Raw genomic sequence first — 25,000 nt, forward strand, 5'->3', positions numbered from 1 at the left:
GCATTAATGTCGTTAAATGGCTCTCTCTCTCTCTCTCTCTCTCTCTCTCTCTCTCTCTCTCCTCTCTCTCTCTCTCTCTCTTGTCGGTGACTTTCATTTAACGGAACAGGGATTTGATTGGTTCATTACTTTGTCAGTTACTTTGCACACTGATACGAATAATAAAGTATCTTTCTTTATATTATGTTACTGCAAAGATGCAATTTGTATGTCAGTGCGTTATGGCTACTGATAAATGCTCTAATGATCCTGTGTCTTCCAATAAAAGAGTAGAAAGTAGGAACTTGTCAGTTTCCTTTTTATTATGTCCATTGGCAGGATCGAAATTCCGAAGCAACATTACCGGGCAGTACTTCTTCAACGTTATTTTGTGCACTGGCAGTCCCGATGGATTTAAGTTATTCAAAAAATCTTGCGGATATTAATGATAATTTTCATCTTCTATTGTGGCCGAGCTGAAATATTCGGGACTTTCTCCGGGGAAGTTGTACAGAAAACATGTATAAAAAACTTTAAGTAATAAGTCTACGGGACTAGTCAGCCTCGTTTCACGGCCAGAAACAGCTCTGTTTCAGCGAATCCCTTCTCACCCCCACCCCCTACAAAGGAGGGGGTTAGGTTGGATGAAACCCCATTACAAACCATCTTAGGGATCCCCACCATAACCCTGCCAAGTTTCATGCCCATCTGACCAGCCGTTTGGCCGTGATTGAATGACAGACAGACATTACGCCCATTATAGTATGATAAGATAGAAATGAAAATATCTGAAGGCTTAGGTGGCTGAAATAACGTGGAAATGAAAATGTGCAAGGGATGATTGGAAACGGAGAGAATAACATGGAAATTAGAATGGTTGAATGGTGACCGGAAGTGAGAGAATGAGGTGGAAATTAAAATGGCAAAGTAATGGTTGGAGACGGAGACACTAAAATTGACATTAGAAATTCAATGAAATAGTTATGAGGTGAGAAATGATAGATTGAAACTCTTGGGAGAAAACGAAGCAATGGAAAATAGAATGGAAAAGTCATCTTTTGGGAGTTGATAAGATACAATAAATCAAAATTTCTGAAACTGGCTGTAATTACAGATGGAAAACATCATAAATATCAGTTTTTTAGAATTCGTTTCAGGTTGGAAAAATAACTTAAGGGAAATTTAACTATCGAAAATACGACTAAAGAGTAAAATTATAATTAAGATAATCCACGCTATATAATCTAGTAGAAATCGTCCGATAGATATACTATATATGCCTTATGACTACTCATCGAATTGTGAAGTTGGATATCGTAACAAAATATGAAATGAGCAGTTACTTTAATTATACACACACACACACACACACATATATATATATATATATATATATATATATATATATATATATATATATATATATATATATATATATATATCTATATATGTACATATATAGATATATATATATATATAAGCCATTCTAGAGGGCTTATAAACAACTTTCCCAAGAATATCTGAACATCTCAGAAGACGCCATGAGGTCGTTAACGGTCATTCTCTCTCAGATGAAGAAAGCGTCACCTACCCCCACATCCCCCAAAAAAGTCCGTTGGGCATGGGCGTCCCTTATAGGGGCACTCATTGGCCAATAGACCTAAGGACAGGTGCCAGACCCAATCATGGCCTAGAAGCAATATATCGGGGGTTTCTGGGGGGTATTGAGGAGAGAGGTAACCAAGCCGTCTCCTTGAGGGTCAGTTAGTCAAGCGTCGGTCAAGAGAAGGGAAAGACGCACTTTCCCCTCGTGCCCTCTGCCGGTTTCCGCTCGGTCTCAATTCCGCCGGTACTATAGATATTAAGTTCATTTCACTCGGGCCCTTGTGTAAATTCATTAGAATATAAGACCGGTGTTAAATTAATCACTGAGCGTTTGATTTCTGCATGACCCACAGTAACTTAAGAATCCCACGCGACCCAGGTCGGGGTCATAATTTTGGTGTCAGGTGTGTGGGGTACACCTCGAAGCGCTAATTAACGTTAAATATAGCGATTGTGGGTCTTGCGAGGTGCAGATTCGGTGACTAATTGTTCAGTGTCTTTATGATCGGAAAATACACGACGGAGCGGTCACATGAAACAACAACACAAAAGGGCCGCGGTTGAAGTGATACGTTAATTAACTCAAAACTGAGCTTGCCTTCACGTAACTAATGCCAAAGTAACGAGCGGTAGATAGCGAAGAAAGTCGGCGTGCGATATTGCCGGGCGCGAGACATCGTGAAGCGGGCGAATACACGCACACACATGCTGTGCATAAAACGGCCAACAGATTAGAAAAACTGTATGCAGTGTATAAGCGAGGGAAAGACAGAAAGGACGAGTGTCGTATTACTGGAGAGAAGATTTGCACTCCCCAAATCAAAACCAGCCAGACGCTGGTTACGATAGCAAGCGGAAAGAGGCGATCATCAGCACAGTGATCAGCAGTGCCTTCGCAGACCATCGGCGATGACAAAGAACGGAGCAAAGATGGCGGACAGCAATGAGCGCCCGCCAAAAGTCTTTCCCGCCAAAGGGAAAGAAGAGTGCCTGGAGTCAGCTGTGTGCGCCCAAGAGAACAGGGGAAACCCTGTTGGGCAGCGGGAGGGATACCAGTTCTCCCCCCCGAAGAGTAGCAGAGTGAGACTGTCGGAGTAGGGGACTCCCCCTACAGGACAGCACACCCCCCTCAAGAGCGGGAATGGGTCGGAAGGAGATGGGCACTTTCCTCCTTCCCCTAGCCCCTCTAGACGTTGAGGAGACGGTATTCACCTTCAGGATGAATGGGGGAGTGTGAGCTGTAAGCTTCGTCTGGTATAGACCAAGCTGTTAGAAGTAAGAAAAGCTGACAGCCGTCGGATGGCGGTTGACGACAGCAAGGGAGTGTAGCAAGACACTCCTCCCCTCCCCTCAAGAGGAAGGGGAAGGCGACGTGGAGAGAGTAAGGAGGGTCAGCTGGGATCCTTCCTTGGCACAAGGGACACGAGGAGAGTAATTATTGACCAGCGTGAATAATTGTCAGTGAGGGTCTTTGTGAAGAATTTAAACAGTGAGTGTGAAAATTTGGGTAACCCACCTTGAAAAAAATTTTTTTTTGTTTGTTTTGTTTTATTCACTGTAGTTTAAACTTTTTTTTTTAAGTATATTATCAAAAGGCTTTGTGATTAGTTTATTGTCTGTTCTGTGTTATTAGAATATGTCCTTTTGATTTGAATTTTTAAGTTATTCAAGTAATTTGTCTGAGAAGTTTTGTTTTTATCAGGAATAACGTAAAAAAAATCAACTAGTGATTTGTCAATTTCTTTTCTTAATCAGATTTGTGGTAACTGAACCCTTTTGTGATTTATCTGTGATTGCAGTTTGAGTAATTTAATTACGAATTGTTCTTATTAGAGTCAATGAATAGTAACCAATTCACTGATATTGCTTGCTTAATGTTTTGTGGAAACTGTAGATGGATTTTCTTTTATTTTGTTCATTTTTGTTGTCGGTTTTCAAGTCCTCCACCTTGAGGGTAGGAGACCAAACCCGCCCCCCCTAGAGCCTCTCCTCAATAGCCCGTGGTTGTCTGAGAACACCACCAATAGTGTTTAATGTTAAATTTATTGTTATTAGTAGTAGTTACCTGGGTGTTGACCTCTTTGAGATTCTCGTAGTTAAACCAGATTGTTATTTTTTTTTCAAGCACTAATGATACGAGTCCATTTAAGATCACTGATCAATGCCCCGGGTTAGGTAAAGAGAGAGAAAAAAAAAAATTAAAAAAAAAAAAAAAATGGAAAAATAAATGAATAAATGAGTAAACAAATAAAAAAATAAATAAAATAAAATAAAATAACGATAATTTTAGTTAAGTAATAATACAGAAGCTAATGCCATTACCAAGGATAATGCCTATCCATTGCCCTCGATCGAAGTGCTTTTACTTAAGGTAAAGGAGAGTAAGTTTTTCGCCACATTGGATCTCAAGGCTTGCCTTGATAATGAGAGTAAGGAGAAAACGGCCTATATAGCAAATAATCGGCTATATGAATATAATTTTCTTCCCTTTGAATTTAAAAATGTTACAGCTCATTTTTCACGAGTAATGATACGCTTTTTAGCCTCTATAATTAGCATTGGAGTTTCTGTATATTTAGATGATGTCATTGTAGTTGGCGCTACTGTAGAGGAGCATAAAGGTAACCTGATACAGGTTCTGGAAGCATTAAGACGTCATGGGATTAAAAAATAAATTTAGAAAAATGTAAGTTTTTCCAGGCCGAAGTAGAATTTTTGGGGCACCTAGTAACTCCTGAAGGCCTTAAGCCTTGTGCCAATAAAGTTGTAGCAATTAAAGAATTTCCACGACCAAAACATGCGAAAGATGTAGCCAGCTTCTACGGACTCGCGGGTTACTATCGGAAGTTCATTAGGAACTTTGACGGATAGCGAGACCGTTAGATGCATTAAGGAAGCAACCTGATTTCCAATGGGGTGAGAAAGAGGAAGAAGCTTTTCAGAAATTAAAAGATGCCCTAATGAGCGACGAACTCTTGGCTTATCCGAGGTTCGATCGTCCTTTTTTTGTGACCACAGTCGCAAGTGATATTGCGATAGGATGAGTAATCTCCCAGATTGACGATGAAGGTAATGAAAGACCAGTTTGTTTTGCATCACGAGCATTAAAAGGGGCAGAGAATAATTATAGTACCTTCGATCGAGAGGCTTTGGTGGTCTTATGGTTGCTGGAGAGACACCATTATTTTTTTTTGTTGGGACATAAAATAGATTTTCACAGATCATCAACCATTAATGTACCAGCTGAAGAAGAGCGAGATTACAAATCGCCAAACTCGTTAGATCGAGCGAATTTTAGAGTTTGACATCATAAAAATTGAATATGTCCCAGGGTAAGGTAATAGGATGGCGGATGCTCTCTCCAGGAACATCATAAGAGTAACAACTCCTGCTACAGGGCGCGGGGAGGAGCGACAAAAGAAACCTCGTGACGTTGGTGGCACAGGCACTGCAGGCATAGTGCCAGCAACGTCGCGACGGTACCGAACAATGACAGTCAATCAAACGTAAGCGCGACGCGCAGAAAGCGGGAAATTCGCAAGCACTCTCAGAGGAATGGGAGTGCCCGAGGCGGTAGCTGGTTAAATGCAGGTGGAACTCCGTCCGGGGGATTCCAGAATAAATGGCCGGAGAATGAAAGTGTGGTTGATTTTTGTAGTTGGAGTGTGCGAGAATTGGTTGAAAGTCAGGTGTCTGAAGCTTGGATTAGTCAGATTAAGGCTTGTGTGGATGGTGAGAGTAACGAGTTCCCGAATTTTGTGCATTTATCAAAAAACGTGTTTTCATTGTGAAAGACGTCATGTTAAGTAAATAGGAAAAGGGCCGCTAATATCCGAGCCCAAGTCGTTCTTCCTCGAGCCTTAGTAGAGACAGATATACACATAGATCATGTTAGCACTTAAGCTGGACATGTAGGCATAGAAAGCTCTTTTAGAAGAGCCCGTGAACATTTCTTTTGGGGATGGCTTGCTTTGAGACATAACTGGATTTGTAAGTAACTATCGTGTGTTTAATACGATGGAAAAGCAACCTGTTAAGTATTTTTTTTATTGAAAGAGCCATCCATTTTATTATGTAAATCCTTACGCCAGGCATACTGGCATAGAAAAGTCCCTTATTAGGGCACTCGAAGTGGTACTTGTTAAATTCTATCGTGAGCATTAAATGTGGTGAGACCACTCCCTGCGGCGCCAGGGTAATACAAGTATTATTGTGTTCGTGGGTGCGTATACACGCTCCCACCCATGGATAGGATGGTGGATATAACCTGCCTGTTGGGATCATATCATGTGAAAGAAATTAATCGAAATACTGGCGTATTCCACTTAAATGTACTAGAAGCACAAAGCGAGGAAACACCGTCGCAGCCAGTATACGTCAAGACGTTTGGTTTACCACACCAACCAACCAGTATCCCGTACCCGAGGTTGGCCGGGTACCTGGGAGACGAGCCAGTGGGAAATATCGGTGCGCAAGTGGGCGCCCGGCCGAGAGCACAAGACCGAGCTCCCGAGCCTATGTCATAAGTAAATGCTATTTCAAAGTAAATGAAAGGGGTCAGTGAACAGAGTTTGTAAATGCCAACCCACGTCTTTGCCTAGGATCCAGAATCATACCAGTGTTATTTTTTTTAAATCTTATTTCTTGATATCTCGATCAGATTGTAATGTGTCACGAATTTATGTTGTTTGATATAACTTGTCCAAATTATTTTCATAACAAATGTTATTACCTGTGGATCATATTCTTGTGTGTAATTTTGTTTTGTTGTGCTTGCGTTGCTTATGTACGGCTTTTTATTATTTTGATTTATTGTTTTTTTTATGTGTTAAATTTGTCGCAACACCGATTCCATCCTATTTTATCTTTCATAAATTACACTAATGCTTGTAAAGCTTTTTTTGATTTTCACAGATGATGAAATTTTTGTTGTTTGTGCCTGAATTTCCAAATATTTATTTCTATGGTTCTTTAGTTTTTATTTTTATGTTTCTTATGTGGTTGTCTAAATGTAAATTATTGTTTCAAGAGGATTCTTTTATTTTCGTGAAACTCCATTGCATTATTTTTGTTGTGTATGTTTAAATTATGTTTTTGTTATTTTGAAGAAATTTAATAGATTAACGTGATACAATGTCATTAAAAATGGATGCCATGTGTCGTGATTGCCAAGGGCAGTGGCTGAATGTGTAAAATTTTCTGTCTTTTTGTTTTCACCATTTTGTTTTGAGTATGAACCTGAACTTATTGAATGATTTCTTTTTTTTGGTTTTGATCTGTTCCAGGAAAGAGTGATTGTTCTTAATTTTTTTATAAAGATCTTATGTTGTTGTAAGACGTGTTCAATTTACTTGTAACCTTTAGTTTGTACACACGTCAAATGGCCCCCTTTAAGATAGTTAATTTGAATTTAGATAAATCAGTACCTTGAGAAAAGAGACTCGAGATGGGACAAGGCAGAGACTATAGCTTTGCGAGGACGCAAAGGAGTTTGGGGAGGGAGTGATAAGCCATTCTAGAGGGCTTATAAACAACTTTCCCAAGAATATCTGAACATCTCAGAAGACGCCATGAGGTCGTTAACGGTCATTCTCTCTCAGATGAAGAAAGCGTCACCTACCCCCAACATCCCCCAAAAAGTCCGTTGGGCATGGGCGTCCCTTATAGGGGCACTCATTGGCCAATAGACCTAAGGACAGGTGCCAGACCCAATCATGGCCTAGAAGCAATATATCGGGGTTTCTGGGGGTATTGAGGAGAGAGGTAACCAAGCCGTCTCCTTGAGGGTCAGTTAGTCAAGCGTCGGTCAAGAGAAGGGAAAGACGCACTTTCCCCTCGTGCCCTCTGCCGGTTTCCGCTCGGTCTCAATTCCGCCGGTACTATAGATATTAAGTTCATTTCACTCGGGCCCTTGTGTAAATTCATTAGAATATAAGACCGGTGTTAAATTAATCACTGAGCGTTTGATTTCTGCATGACCCACAGTAACTTAAGAATCCCATGCGACCCAGGTCGGGGTCATATATATATATATATATATAATATTATAATATATATAGATTAATATATATAATAATCTATATATATAATATAATAATATTATTATAAATATATAATAATATAATATATGATATAATCTTTAATATATGTTACATATATAGATATATACTATATATATATATATATATATATATATTATATATCATATACTATATTATATAATATAGTATATATAGTATATATATATATATATATTATATATATATTATATATATATATATTATATATATATATATATTATATTATTATTAATATAGGATATCCATATAATATGTACATTATATTAGATATAAATTATAATATTATATTAATAGATACTATACATATATATATATATGTATATATATATATATATATATATATATATATATATAGTATATATATATATATATATATATATATATATACAGGTACTCCTCGTTTAACGACGTACTCGTTTTACAACAACTCAGAGTTACGATGACAATATGTAGAGAGAGAGAAGAAAAAACATAAAATGAAAATAAAAACATTGCCAATGGTGGCCAAGAGAAAGGCTATTCAGTGCCAATAACCTAGCCTAGCCTAGGTTTTGAAAACCTTGAAATCTATGTATATGGCTAAAACATTAAGTAAGGCTTTAATATACTTTGTAAAGAAAAGCTATGCAGCTGACCCTCTTAGAGTTGGCATTCTAAGCTCTGGGAACTCCACTGGCTGGCTTGATTCAGCCACCATTAGTTTGTTGCAAGGCCGAACGGGTGACGCCATGTTTGTTTACAACTTCAAGACAGCAAAAATTATGCCATATCTCCTTTGTTTTAGTGAGAATAATTCTTAGTAATGAAAAGAAATTGTGTGAATTCTTAGTTATGAAAAGAAAAGGTGTGAAGTCAAATGTGTTTTTTATAATAACATGAAAATAAATATATTTTGTTAAATATTCCACTTGAGAAGTTTCTACCAAGTCAACCTTTTTAATCAAAACAATGAGACATTTGGCATGCACGAATTCCTTACTCTTAGTATGCTTGAAAGACTTTCATGTAATACAGTTTGATAATTTTTTATACAACTGTGTATACATAAGTATTCGATATGTCACCCATGAGATCAGATTGTACTAGAGTTAGAAAGTGCAAGTATAAATCTTTGTCAATGCTAGAAAATGCTTATCCCGTAGCGAATTGTTTAGTGTTCACTTTCCTCAATAGATGGTGTTGTGCTTTGTTTACGTTTTTACGGCGACATTCAAATGCCCCGTGATCCACGAAATTCATTCATTATGTTTTTCATCTCACTACCCTCTACAAAAAAATTACGGAGAAACTAATAGCGATAATTATGAAATACAAAATTTAAAATATGTAAGTCACTGCTAAGAAATGTGCAGATTCTGAGAAATGTTTAGTACTATATTGACTTACCCTAGTACTGTATTGACTTACTAGTAGGCTAACTCGGGAATGTAGGCTAAATATGTTAAATAAAGTATACTATTTTAAAGAAAATTATACATTATGAAGTTATAAAATAATGAAGTTAAAATATATGAGTAATAAAATGATAAAAAAAGCATTGTCAGAACTTCGCCAAGTAGTAGGCTATGTCGGAAACTAGTTCTGTGTATGATATACGACTGAAAATTAATGCTATTAGTCGAAATAAAGAGAATAACGTGTTTAACGACGAATTTGTTTAATGGCGTGGTTGCTGGAACAGAACCCCGTCGTTAAACGAGGAGTACCTGTATACATATATATATATATATATATATATATATATATATATATATATATATATATATATATATTATATATATATATATATATATATATATATATATATATATATATATATATATATATATATATATATATATATATATATATATATGTATGTATGTATGTATGTATATATATATATATATATATATATATATATATATATATATATATATATATATATATATATATATATATACCTTCTCCTTTTGCAGTAAACCTCCCCCAATCACCACACCGACGGGACCTTCTGTAGGAGGGGGATCCTTGTCCCCGGTGTCCTCCCCCGTAGGATCCAAACAAGTGGATGGAGGATCCGTCCCTATGCCCACGAGGCCCCACAGGGCCCCAGGGTCATCATGCAGAGTCTGTGTCAAGGTCAGTCTTGAACGAATATGTATCTGTAGAATGGGGTATCTTAATGCAACCAAATTTTTTATCAAATATAATTTATATTAAATGAATTCAAAGCAGGTTTTTAAATAGTAGAATTTATGCTTTATATTAACAATAAAAAAGCAATGGGATGAATTATTAAAACAAAACTTTTGAGACGATTTCAATTAAAAAAAAACATCATGACATATAATCCCAGATTATCTTAACAAACATCAAAATTTTATTTTCTTAACCTGAGGTAATTTACGATTATGTCTCCTTCTTCTTCTTCTTCCACAGACGCTGGGAGAGAGCGAGTTCTACAAGATCTGCTCGGAATGCGGCAACAAAGTGTGTGAAGATTGTGCCTCTTATTCCACGCACGGAACCGAAACTGAAGAGGTAGGGTTATCATTTTTTTTTTTTTTCTATATGACACTTGGCACATTTCTGCAGCAATGTTTTTATTCCGTTTATTAACTCATTTATTTATTTACTTGTTTTTGTATTTATATATTTATTTACTTATTTATTGATTTCAAATCCTGCAAACAAAGTAGTTTCATTTTTTCCAAAAGAATTTAAATGGCAGGATTTCAAAGACATTCAATACAGATTGTGTTACACTACACGTATTCATCTTTATATAATTACATTACTTCTTTGTATATAAGTATGCATGTTAATGTGTATGTTTGCGCATCCATACATATACGAATGTAATAAACATTATTATATGTATATATATGTGTGTGTGTACGTGTGTGTGTCTGTGTCTGTGTTTGGTTTTGTGTATAAACACATGCGCACTTATAGTGAGATCCTCAATATTAAACAGAATTTCATGAAGAAATATCACAATAGTAAATCATCTCTCTCTCTCTCTCTCTCTCTCTCTCTCTCTCTCTCTCTCTCTCTCTCTCTCTCTCTCTAAACAATTTACTCTACTTTTGTTTGCCGTAACTTTTCTCTGTCCCTCAGGAGGATAATAACGTTGGACTTGTGACTGTATTATGTACACAATCACAGTAGTTCCGATGTTATATGGTTGCCTTTGTTTAATGGTTTGTTTTTAATTTTGTTTTTCTTCTTTTTTTCTTTGCCTAATGCTCCAGGAGTTTTTAGATTATTTAAGTATAGATTTCTTTTTTAAGTGCTTTTGCAAAATGTATAGAATTTATTGTTTTTTAAATAAAGTTTTATTTTTATTTTTTCTTCTTATTGCTCTACAAGTTTATAGATTTTATATATAAATATTTATTTTTTGCATAATGTTTCAGAACCTAATATTTTTTTATATAAAAATTTCTGCTTTTCCATAATGCTCATCAATCTAACATATTTTTTATATTTAAAAATCCACATCTGTTTAAAATAAGCAACTTTCATTTTATTTATATACTTTCCCAATATACTTTCTGCGTGAAAGAAATTCATCTCATTACTGAAGACTCAATAAAAGATACTTTTGTTTACCCAAAACTTCTCTGACTCGGAGATAAATATCATAAGGCTTTTGATGGTGTATCAGAAACCAGAATCTAAATTATATGTGTTTGTTTATATTGTTTTCTTCAGTACCTTAATGCTTTATAATCTTGCAGAAATTTTCATTTAAATCTTTACATCCGTTATAGATGAAAAGAATTTTTTTTAAAGTATACATTTCTTCAATATACTTTCTAATACTTTCTAAACGAACGTACTTCATCGCATAATTGCAGGACTCACTCACTTCCAAGAAACAACAGCTGTTTTTCTTTGTGTTTACGAATATAGTCCATTCCATTAACATGAGGACAAGACAAATGCAAATAAAGGATATTTTAAAGAAATAAATTACCTTATAATTACCTTATATATATATATATATATATATATATATATATATATATATATATATATATATATATATATATATATATATATATATATATATATATATACATATATATACATACATACATGCACACACACACACACACACACACACATATATATATATAATATATATATATATATATATATAATATATATATAGAGAGAGAGAGAGAGAGAGAGAGAGAGAGAGAGAGAGAGAGAGAGAGAGAGAGAGAGCAAAAATTTAAATAACTAAAAAAGATGTTCCCAACACAAATATGCTCTTTCATGAGGCTTAACAAACAATGACATTTCAGTTCAGGGCTTAAAACATGCAATTAACTGGGATAAGTTATCTATAATCTGAAAGGACCACGACTACCAGAAAAGAAATCTTCTGGAAAATGTGTTCATTGAAGCCACGTGCACCAGGAATTTTAACTCCCACTCTGGATTATTCCTTGATCCTCTTTCCCTGTCTTTTAAAACTAATTGGAGAATATGCTGGCTGCTCGAATCAAGAAACTGTAACCTTGCCACCACTACTTAATTTTGTATGTAAAGCTCTGTAAACAATATTTGTACTCAGTGTGAATTTGGAAATGTAGAATAAGCTACAAAAGTACTTGTTCCAAGTCCCGGTTTTCACTTGCCTTCTTACTTAATTCTAAATTATGCAAATGTAGAAGTAAGTCATCAATAGGTACTTTAGTGAATAAAGATGTCACATCAAAACTATTTATAGTTTATCTGCATTGGATCATTCAATACGGGACGGTCTAGAACAGAGATTAACAGAATTTTATAAATGAGAGTTTAAATAGTACCTAAGATAGATGACAGTAATTTAACTGAATATTTAGCCAATGTATAACTAATAGAACCGGTTAAGCTGATAATGAGACGCGTAGGGAAATCTCTCTTATGGGTTTTGATTAAACCATACATGTAAGGCAGGGATGGGCCAATCGTTGTCACTTCCTCTTTCATAGACCTCAATTCTTTTAGCATTACTTTAATTGTTGCAGTGAAACTTTTCATGACCTCAGCTAAGGAAGGGGTCGTTCTTTAGTTTTTTGTTAGTGCTAGAGCAAGAAAATCAAATTTCCTTTTTTCCAACATAATTCTTTCTTTCCGTTATCACAAAACTATTGGATTTATCAGCTTTAGTAATGTGTAAACTTTTATCTTTCCTTGTTATATGAATTGCGTCTATAAACCTTTTTGGAGAGTTCGCCGTTTTCTTCAGTATTTGAAGTGATCCGAATAAAGGCCTTTAAGTAAATTCATTGAAGATGATACAATTGTGTTTTTTTTCAGGTTTTGTTATTTCTGAGAGGATGTTCGTACATGAGTGATGTTATCCGTAATCGAGTATGATATCCGTGGCCTAAAGCGAGTTTTAGATTATCATACTCGATCACGGATAACATCTCCTTTACGAACATCATCTCAGAAATGACTAAACTTGAAAAGAAAAACACAATTGCATCATCTTCAATGAATTGACTTAAAGGCCTTTTTTCGGATGACTTCAAATACCGAAGAAAACGGTGAACTCTCCAAAAAGGTTTATAGACGCAATTCATATAACAAGGAAAGATAAAAGTTATACATTACTAAAGCTGATACATCCAATAGTTTTGTAATAACGGAAAGAAAGAATTCTTGAAAAAATTTAAATTTGATTATCTGACTCTAGCACTAACAAAAAAACTAAAGAACGACCCCTTTGACGATGTCATACAAAGTTTCAATGCAAACATTAAAGTAATGCTAAAAGAATTCGGGTCTCTAAAAGATTAAGCCAACCTTGTGCTGGCACAGGCTCTTATCCTGGAGCTGCCCGTAAAAACCGACAAGTAGTCCAGCATTATTTAAATCTGTGTGGGGAGAGGATTAAAATCCTTATTCCCGTTAATACCCTCCTTCTCCTGTATGGCCCAGCATTCATGACCTTGGCCTTTCACTGTCCGCCGATCCTTCCAGGTGTTCGTATTCCGTTTGGTTTCTTGTTTTTTTGCGCTTCTTTTCTATTGTAGAATGTATGATTTTTCGTGACAGGATGTCTTCAAATCCGTTTCCAGTGTTGCCTGCCATTACATTGCTTGCGCATGTTGTGGAGGCATTCTCTGCAATCAGTCTAGCCATATTGTTTGTGTTCCTCTGCAAAGAAAGAAAACAAGTCATATTTTCCCAATCAGTTTTTTGGTCTCTTTCCCAATGGTGCTCGGCTACTGACATCTGATTATAGTGCCTTATGTTTTGTCTTCATTATTCTCTAGATGATTTGTCGCTTCAGCCGAAGGAACTCTCCACAGTTTAGACGCTCTCCCATATATAGTTACCACCCCCACCTGCGTCTTCCCCCTCTACTAGCATTTTGTTTCTATTTTATTCCGAATAGTGTTTTTGTAACTTCCTATCAATTTGAAATGATCTAGCTTTCTGTTGATGGGTGCAATGGTGATGTTGTCTGGGACTATAATGATTTCCTTCCCTTCCAAGTGTTCCTTTTCTATCTTTTCCCTCCTGTTAAAATAGTTTTGCCTTGCCTTAAGTGCGCCCGTTCCCAGCAATACTTAGGGTATCCTAAACTTCAAACGCTCTCCCTCAGGTATTCCAGCTCTTCCTCCAAGAATTCGGAATTGCAAATCCTATAAACCGTGATGGTCAACCTCGCCATTACTCCTTTTAATTTCTTTCCTAAGACTGGGGAATATATGTATGTATGAATTGGTGTGTATCTTCCTCCTTCCTGTGACGTAGATCATGACGTTTAGATAAAATTGTTGCCAGGGGCGAACACCATTACATCCCCCCAAAAAATGGCGTGGCTATGAGTTTGAGTCTTTCCCCGATCTTGGGTAACATTTTTATGGAATGGTTTGAAACGGAAGAGGTGGGTAAATTAAGTAAAGGAAACTTAACGATCTTCAAATGGGTAAGATACATACAAGTTCCTAGAAACCATAAATACACTAAATGAACAAATCAATTCCCAATAGAAGAAAAGGCGGGAGAAATCCCTTTCTTGGACGTGCTGGTAAAAAGGGAAGGGGGAAGTATAAAATTTAAGGTAGTACACAGGAGGAAGAAACACACCAATTCATAAATAGATATGATCTTTAGCCATAGGAAAGAAGTTAAAATGGGAGTAATGACGGGGTTGACCATCACGGCTTATAGGATTTGCAGTCCCGAATTCTTGGATGAAGAGCTGAATTCTCTGAGGGAGAGTTTTAGGAGATTAGAATACTTTAAGTATAGGTGAGAATAGGCACACAATAGGGCAAGGAAAATTATTTTGGGGAGAGGGAAAAGATAGCAAAGGAACATTTGAAAAGGAAGAAAATAATTATAGTCCCTGACAACAACGCCATTACACCCGTCAAGAGAAACCTAGATCATTTCAAATTGATAGGAAGTTGCAAAAACACCATTCGGAATAAAATAGTTAGAAACAAAAAGTTGGTAGAGGGGGAAGACGCAAGAGGCGGGGTGGGTATATAGGGCAGCGTGTCCAGACTGGGAAGATCGTTAGTTTGACAAAAGCGACAAATCATCCAGAGAATGAAGAAAACAACACATACCAAAAAGAGGGCACTATAATTAGACATCGGCAGTCGCCAAGCACTGTTGGGAAAGAGACCATAACTAAATTGGGAAAATATGATTTTTTTTTTTTTTTTTTTGCAAATATGGCCCGACTGATTGTAGAGAATGCCTTCATAACATGAGCAAACAATGAAATGAAAGGAACACTGGAAATTGATTTGAAGTCAGCCTATAGAAAATAAAATCATGCACCCTGGAATAGGAAAGAAGCGCAAAAACAAAAAATCACACCGATTATGAACACCTGGAAGGACTGACTGTCAGAGAACGATCAAGGTCAAGAAGATGAAGCCATACGGGAGAAGGAGAGTAATAATAGGAATAAGGACTTTAATCTTCTCCCCTACACAGATATAAATACAGGTGGACTAAGTGACCGGTCATTTCACGGTTATCTGAAGCTTGTAACTGTTTTAATAAATATCTCCTCTAAATGCCATCCAGTTTCAATAAGGTCCTGTTAGTAATATATATATATATATATATATATATATATATATATATATATATATATATATATATATATATATATATATATTCTCTTTACCTTATAGAATTATATTTTGCAAGTGGTCACATTACATTTACCATAAATCCTTTGAAAGTAATTTTAGTAGTTTCTATTAAGGTTTATTTTTTTATCATAATCTTAAGTTTAACACAATAAGCAAAATAAAATGGTGGAGCACTGTAAGCAAGTTTAAGCTCCCACTGAAATCTCGGGAATACTATCCCAAGACTTGACAATGGCAGAAATTTTTTTTAATAACTATCTCTAAATGCCATCCAGTTTCAATAACGTCCTGTTAGTAAAAGTGTATGTATATATATAATATATACATATATATATATATATATAATATATATATATATTATATATATATATATATATATATATATATATTTATTTATTTATTTATTTATATATGGTGCTAAGACAATTCGTCCCCGATTAATTCGTCGTCGGTTAATTTATCTCGGTCAATTCGTCTATGGTTATTCGTCCCCAGGTCAATTCGTCGTCGGGCAATTCGTCCCCAAGTGAGACATGAGACACTTTGGAATAAAAATGGTCGTTCAACAGTCAGTTTAATTTTTTTCTTTTTAATTACCTCTCTCTTTCAAATGCAATTTTCGAAAGAAAGTGTGGAATTATTGTCTTTGGACAGTTAGATTTTTTTTCAGTTCTGGACAGTTCAAAATAAAATTAGTTCTACAGAATAAGCCCATCCATCAACATGGCTACCTGCAAGATTATAACTTCAGAGAAAGGAAAAAAGAAAGTGGTCGATCAAGAGAATTATATATACACAAAAAATAAGGAGAGTGTTGATGGACTGAAGGTATACTGGAGGTGTGAAGATCGCGCGTGCAAGGCGAGACTTCATACAGATGACAACTATATAGAGCTTAAGAAGTTTGGGATTCATAATCACGCTTCAACTGTTGCAGAGGTAAATGCAAGGATCACGGTCTCAAATATTAAAGAAAAGTCGATTTCATCTCGAAATGCACCTCGCTCAATTATCGCTAATGAAGTTAAAGAGTTAAACGACTGTACATTGTCGCAAATACCTTGGTCTGAACAGCTTAGTAGGAATATCAGACGTTGGAGGCAAGCTGATTCCAATTATCCTGCCACCCCACTTACAAATGTTGGGTTCTCCATTCCAAGTGAATACTCTTACCTTGACACTGAAGAAGAATTTCTACAGTATGACAGCGAAATAGAAGATGTAAGGCGGATGCTGATACTTGCAAGTGACGAAGCGCTTAGACATTTAAAGCGGTACAAGAATTGGGCGGCAGATGGAACATTTAAGTGGTGCCTTAGTATATTTTTTCAGTTATATATAGTGCACATTCAGATTGATACTTTTAATGTCCCACGATTGTTCGCATTGCTCTCGAACAAAAGTCAAAACACACATTGTAGACTTTGCCAAAATAAATGAATTACTGCAGAATGAGGGCCCTGATAATATGACTACGGATTTCGGAAAAGCAGCCCATAATGGATTTCTGGAATCTTTTCCTGCGTCAAATTTGGCTTGCTGCTTGTTCCGCTTTGTTCCGCTTAGGACAAAATGTGTGCAAGAAGGAATGAAATGCAGATATCATGAAGATGAAAGATTTAGCCTAAAAATGCGCTGTTTTGTTGCCCTTACCTTTCTACCGGTTGATGATAATGTGAATGAATATGAAGAACTTGTAGATGATGATGATATTCCACAGTCAATCGTATCCTATTTAAAAAATAATTATACAGAGACATGAACCTGCGTATAAAAAATGTCATGGAAAAATGTGATCCAAACCAAAAATTTACTTTTCTAAACGTAATTGCACACAATCTTAATCTCTAAAAATTAAATACGAAATATAACAAACCTTGGTTTTTTTAGTGTTTTATTGTAACTTGTCTATTGATTTGATTTTTTTAGTATTTAGTAAGTTGATTATCAATTTGGTTGAAAACAAATTTTAAATTCAGATATTTGTTGTCAGGTAAAATTAATATTATTTTCAATTGTTTTTTATCATTTTAATTGTAACCCTCTCTCTCTCCATAAAATCCAATATTCGAAACAAAGTTTTGAACAGTTATGATGCTGAGACAATACTAAGTCTATACGTCTATGAAATCTTAAAATAGATCTGGAATAAGTCAAATAAATTAGTAAATTTATTTGTATTAATATTAACTTAATTTTAATGCCGTAGAATACAGGTATTTATTAACGTTTGACAAACAGACCAACGATGTATCTATACACCGCTAAAAAAATGTAAGAAAACTTTAAACTCACTTGAGTTTTATATATATTTATAAGTTTGAAAAGGCTAAGTTATTCAAATAGTTAAATGAACTAACTTTATACCAACCCATTACAGTTAAAAAACAAAAAGATTATCTTAAAAAAGAAGAAGAAATAAGGATAACTACTCTCAGAGCCTTAAATAAGCATTACTTTTTAAGTAACCATCAACAATTTACGGTTCAAGCACATTTCCAATATTTACTTTTCCTTCTAAAAGCTGTCGCTCCAGCCTTAACAGGCATGTGAGAGGATGAAGATGCGACGAATTGACCAACGGCTAATTGACTGGGGAATTAAATGACAACGAATTGCCGGCGACGAATTAAATAGACACGATATATATATATATATATATATATATATATATATATATATATATATATATATAATATATATATATATATATATATATATATATATATATACATATATATATATATATATATATATATAGGATAATCTATATATATATAAATATATATATCTATATATATATATATATATATATAGTATTGTGACTGGCTCAGCATTCAGCCGCCGTGGGCTGGGGCTAGGAGCTTCAGGTGTGGCTTGCTTGATTATCCTGCCCCACCGTTTCCTGCACCGCCATGGTTAAAAGTTTCTTAAATAAGATTTTTACTAATAATGACACACTGTTTCCAGATTTCAATTACGACAATTTTATGAAACTTTTAACATTGGCGGTGCAGGACACTCCCTTTATTTTTAGTGGTAAAGCTTATGTGCAGGCCGACGACATGCCAATGGGGAGTCCTCTCCGCCCAGTGCTAGCAAATATTTTTATGTGTGAGTTAGAGGAGCGGTTGCTGGCCAACTGCCCTCTGCCTTATCACCCGTTATTTTGCTGTCGTTATATCGATGACACTTTTATGTTATTTCAAGATAAATATAGAGCTGACTTATTTTTATACTATGCTAATCTGACCCACCCGAATATTAAATTTAAAGTTGATTACGAGAAAGATAACAAACTTGCTCTTTTGGGTATAGAAGTGTCTCGTAATAATTAAGGGTTTTATACCTCGATTTTCAGGAAGCAGACATTCACAGGTTTGGGCACAAATTTTTATTGTTTTATAATTTCAATTGTAAGATAAACTCTCTTTTTACTCTTTTCCACGGAGTTTTTTGCCTTTCTTCTGGATGGTCTGATTTCCACAATGAAGTCACCTTTTTAAAGAAATATTTTACTAATAACTTTTATCCCAGTAGTTTATTTTATAAATGCCTTCACAAATTTATGAATATGAAGCTTTTACCGAGCAATGCTATTCCGACTATCCCTAGGATGCCATTCTATGCCAGTGTTCTGTTCCATTTTTAATTCATTCGAAATTTTATGCCAAAATGCAACAGATTATTAGAACTTATTTTTAAATATAAAGACGAGTAGAGCCCTCTTATGGCATTTAACATTGTCTATTTATATACTTGTCCTAGATGTGATCTAGGAAAATATATCGGAGCTGCAAGAAGACTTCTTAAGGTCCGAATAGATTGCCATATGGAGGGGTGAGTTCTCTTACTGGAGTCAAATTATCATCTGAATTTTCCAGCATCCGTGACCACACAAAGAAATGCAAGAGCAATATTGAATATAAAAACTTTAAAATCCTTACAAAAACGTCTTCTCCGCAGTAGGTAGAGGTCTTCGAATCGCTCTTTTTAAAAACGATTGTTCCGAAACCGAATAACCAAACTGCCTCCATCCCTCTGTACCTGGCGTAAACAAGAGATGCTTTCGTTGTTTGTTTTTGTTTTTTTAGTCACTCGTCTCCCTTCCTCTACTGTAAACGGTACTTTGTTTCGTTGGTGTTCTTTTAATTTCCTGTATATAATGTAATTATGTTGTTTTTTAGATGAGTAATTATTGTAATTTAATTTTATAATTGCAATTTTCAGCTTGAAAGTAGGGCTGGTCCCTGAAACGTCGCATTAAATGAACTACGCCAATATGAATTAGACCTCTGCATTGAAACCCTTCCCGCTGTGTATCCCGTCGAGTCTCCCCCTTCGGTTGCTATATATATATAATATATATATATATATATATAATATATATATATAATATATATATATATATATATATATATATTCATATGTGTGTGTTTGTGCATAAACATATATATAATACATACACATATATTTACATACAGATTTATATATATACATATATTTGTATGTGTATATACACATAATAATAGACTAACATATTTTAAAGATATAAGAATGAATTAAAACAAAACTCTTGATTTATTGTGACGTAAATTACTGAAATGAAACTGACATTTTTACCAATGCGTCATTGACCTGCAATAATAATAATAATAATAATAATAATAATAATAATAATAATAATAATAATTTATTAAGACTTCTATTTAAAGCGTCCGTGTTGGACTAAAAAAAAAAAGCTCAGTAGAACAATAAACTGCACAAAGTCATTCATCACTTTCTCTCTTTCTTGCCCAAAACACAGAAATGGAACTGCAGCATCTGTCGTCGGCGTCTGTCGTCGAGAGTCAAAAACGAGCAACAACAGTCTGGCGAAGGGACGTCCCTGAGTGCTAATGTTCCTCCTATCATGGCCTCCCCCCTCCCCACCCCTACCCCAGGGGGGGGCACCCCCCGCCCTTAACCTTTCAGTGGTATTGCTGCTATGGCGTCGACTATGGCCAGTACCCAGAGCAATCAGGTAGAGATTCTCTATTCTCTCTCTCTCTCTCTCATCTCTCTCTCTCGTCTCTCTTCTCTTCTCATCTTCTTTCCTCTCTCTCTTCTCTATATATATATATATATATATATATATATATATATTATATATTTATTTATATGCGAAATTGGTATGGATCATTTTAGTATATATCTGAAGTGTCTTACCTCTAGCTGTATTTACAGTATACTATTATTAGTTGTATATATATCATAGAACTTGTCCTTGGTCAAAGTAGTTTTAGACACTGAATGCATTTTACAAATAATTCTGCATCCACAACAACCAGCAGTGATGTAAAATTTTCCTGCAGACTTCCAAGAGACCAAAAGTATCCTCAATATCCTTCTCTATCCTTCTCAGCCTGCGTCAGCCAACGCCATTTCTGCAGCCGCGCCGCCTTCAGGAACTTCCTCAGTCTCTGCCGTCCCACCCTCCCTAGCCAACCAGGTCACCACTACGCCTTCCACGCCTACCACAGGAGAACCCCCAGCCACCAACGGCCTGGCTCACCGCAGGTCAATGAAGGTCTGCGCCAAACAGAGGTCACTCGACAAGGCCAAGACCGTCGAGAGGTCAAGGTCACGGGACGATTCCAAGGATAGACGTCCGCCTTCGGCGCTTCCAGGGGATGGAAGGAGACCGAGAGATAAGTAGGTTTATGGTTAATTGAAGGTTCTTCATTTCATTGATTTTCGTTATACATTTTAAAACTGGAAGATGTTGACTGTAACATCAAGAATCTTTGTTTTCGTTTATTTACTTTTATTTTTAAACAAAACTTATGTCAAGCAGATAACTCTATTTCATTTTAATTGTCGGTAGACAGAAGTTAATTTTGACAAATCGGAGACAGTGAATGCTTGTGGCATCGCTTAACTAAGGCAGTAGTCTGAAAAGATAATATTTGAATAAAGAAAATATTTTACATTACTTTACAATGTTTTACATAACTGATTTTTTTATGTTAATTATCGATAATTTGGTCAGAATTCAGAGCACGACTTGCAAGCTACATGGCCGTAAGTATTCAGCAAGGCTAAAATATTCACCAGTCATCTTTAACTATAATAAATCTTTTCCCATGAGAAAAATATACCTTTGAATTTCGTCGCAGGAACAAAGGTGTGCGAGAAAACGTGTAGGAATAAAACATTTTATATTTCTATAATTATGAATTGCTTTCGGAAACTCAGATAGTAATGAAAAGAAATCTGAAACTTTCATTTCCAAGGAAAGATGGAAAACTCATGACTTAGAGAATAACGATAGAAATGGAAGTACTTTAATTGAATGGAAAAGAAAATTGATCACTCCGTTTCAAGCGAAAAGGGAATTATCATGTTTATTGTTTTTTTCTCTTTATTCCCAAATAATTTTGCTTATCGTTCACTCTAGTGAAAGATAAATGATATGATCATTAGTCCTAGGAATAACTTGATATCCTAGATTTCTTCTCTGTGCTTGCTCCTCTCTCTCTCTCTCTCTCTCTCTCTCTCTCTCTCTCTCTCTCTCTCTCTCTCCAAAACTATGTTCTATTTTCGACTTTTGTTTTAGGAAAAACGATACTTTATTATAGTTAACTGAAAAGTAACCAGTATTAAATTGAATTAACTTTAGTTTCAAGAACTAATCGGATATTATCCACCTCCCACCCCTCCTCTCTCTCTCTCTCTCTCTCTCTCTCTCTCTCTCTCTCTCTCTCTCTCTCTCTCTCTCTCTCTCTCTGCAGATCTCGCGAGCGAGCTCCCGTACCCTGCAGACGATCGGACAACGACGAGGAACCGCCGCGCGTCAGCTCGAGGGCGTCCTCCGTCAGGAGAGGGCGAATGAGCGATTACATGCTCAGGGACGCCGCCGACGGGGACCACCTCAACTTCCAAAGGATCCACGCGGCTCACAGCGAGACCGACGTCTCTAGGTCTCGCAAGCCCAGCTATACCAACTTACCGGTCAGTGAAACAGAGCCAGTTGTCTTCAGGTTTCGAATTCTTAGTTATTCGAGCTAAATGGACAATATTCTAGTTGAATATGAGTTTTTTAGTTTTCTGTAAAAGAAGACTATTGAAGTGGCTTTGTCTTTGTCTGTTCTTCCGCTCTCTTCTGTCCGGCCTCAGATCTTAAAAGCAACTGAGGCTAGAGGACTGCAAATTGGTATGGTGATCATCCACCCTCCAATCAGCATACATACCAAATCGCAGCTTTTCAGCCTCGGTAGTTTTTATCTTATTTAAGGTTAAAGTTAGCCATAATCATGCGTCTGGCAACTATGTAGGACAGGCCACCACTGGGCCGCGGTTAAAGTTTCATGGGCCGTGGCTCATACAGTATTATACAGATACCACTGAAAGATAGATATTTTTTCGGTGGCCTTGATTACACGCTTTACAGAACACTCGATTGCGCCGAGGATTTTTTTTTCCTTATTTCTTATCTGACAGTGAATATCAACTCATGATACCATTTAGGTTATTCGTGATTGATAGATGCCGTGTGGATGTCTCGAAATCCTAGTTGCACGAGCCGAATATCATGAACCTTGTTAAATATTAGTGTTTTATTTTGACGGTAAATATTCACTCATGATATCACTGAGGCTACTCGTGATTGGCTGCTCAAGTTACTGAATTGAATTGAATTGAATATAAAGTTTAGGCCAAAGGCCAAGCACTGGGACCTATGATCATGGTCATTCAGCGGTGAAATGGAATGGGACTGTAAAAGGTTTGAAAGGTGTAACTGGAGGAAAACCTCTCAGTTCCACTATGAATCAACTGTTACGTGGAAAGTAAGATGGAAGATAGAGAATATAAAAGGAACGCTCCAAAGAATCTTAATTAATGCCTACAGTGCAACGCATGAGGTGCACTGACGGCCCTACCCCCCTACGTAGTGCTGAAGTAACTGGGCATTCGTTATTGGTTACAAGGATATTTACGATCAGATCCAAAAGACAGATTAGACCCTGTGGTAGATATGGAAATATGGATAAATCAGTAAATTTGAATACACCGTAGTATTGTATTGATGAATTATGGTTTATGTAATGTTATAAGTCAATTAGTCCAACAGTTATTGCGTCAAAAAGTAAGAAATGATGACGCAATAAATGAGAATTCTACTGCGTCATCTTTGCACCTCACTGACCTCGCCTCGACTTTCCTTACCCCCAGATGAACCGTCCTGTGGATACCACCAGCAGTAGGACCAGCGTGGAGGACGCTCCCCAGGGGCGCCGCGAATCCGAATCCTCAGGAGACGAGGCCCTTGTGACGGAGAACTGGCACTCGAGGGGCCGCAGGAGGTCCATCATTCGACAGCAGTCTTACGAAGAGGAAGATGCCGAAAGCGAGACCTTCGTCAGCGCTTCGAGCAATTCCTTGACCCTGTGGGGAACTGGGGAGCTCCCCGCGAGGAGGCACTCGGCCCAGGACCCCGCCAGGAGGGATGATTCCCTCGAGGGGAGGAGGACGAGGGATTCTCTGGACGTCCCCCAACACAGCCGGGTTCACAGACATCACTCGTGGGACTACGATGTTTCCAGGGATACCCTGCCCATGTGAGCCTTTGTTCTTCTGTTGGTGAATTGTTTCTCTATTGTATTTATTTCATATTTGATGATCATGGATTCTTTTCTTGGTTTATTTATATAGTTATTGAAGTGGATATTTTCTTTGTGTATTTCCATGGTTATTTCATGTATTATTTTTCTATCTATTTATATATTTGTTTAGATCCTTCTACTTTCTCTAGCTGATACACGAGCAATTTTTTTTTTACATCGGCCATTAATTATCATGATTATTTTTATTAAAAATTTTATTGCTGTTTTTTTTTCTTTTTTTGGTAATGTTACATTCTCTTTCATATAACTACATTTATACAATGTAAAATCGTATGACATTTCATATTCATGATTACTATTATTACATTTCTTATTCACGGTAGTAATGGCAGCAACAGAGGTAGTAATAGCAGTATTTTAAGGTAGCTGCTGTCAATGAGGAAATACGTGATATCTTCTTTTTTTCACCAGAAATGAACGGTCAAGTACAGTAAGTTCCAAAACTGAGGCGACAAATTTCAGAGAATTTCGTTCAAAATTCACTAACTGGCAACTACAACTCGTAGCTGGAAAAAAAACAAAATTTTCAACAGTGAAAGCTCTATCAAACAAAATA

General features: G+C 36.1%; 1 protein-coding gene across 1 annotated transcript in view; it reads left to right on the top strand.

Moving 5' to 3' along the window:
• LOC135224779 (protein piccolo-like) overlaps nucleotides 1-25,000 on the top strand; it is an 819,328-nt gene that overhangs the window by 650,582 nt on the left and 143,746 nt on the right. Inside the window, 7 exon segments of the mRNA XM_064264104.1 lie at nucleotides 5,331-5,342; nucleotides 9,623-9,785; nucleotides 10,086-10,187; nucleotides 20,586-20,736; nucleotides 21,133-21,472; nucleotides 22,552-22,771; nucleotides 23,993-24,378. Coding sequence (XP_064120174.1) covers nucleotides 5,331-5,342; nucleotides 9,623-9,785; nucleotides 10,086-10,187; nucleotides 20,586-20,736; nucleotides 21,133-21,472; nucleotides 22,552-22,771; nucleotides 23,993-24,378 — 1,374 coding nt within the window.

The sequence above is a fragment of the Macrobrachium nipponense genome, chromosome 12 (assembly GCF_015104395.2).
Source record: "Macrobrachium nipponense isolate FS-2020 chromosome 12, ASM1510439v2, whole genome shotgun sequence".
In the NCBI taxonomy this organism is placed as follows: domain Eukaryota; kingdom Metazoa; phylum Arthropoda; class Malacostraca; order Decapoda; family Palaemonidae; genus Macrobrachium; species Macrobrachium nipponense.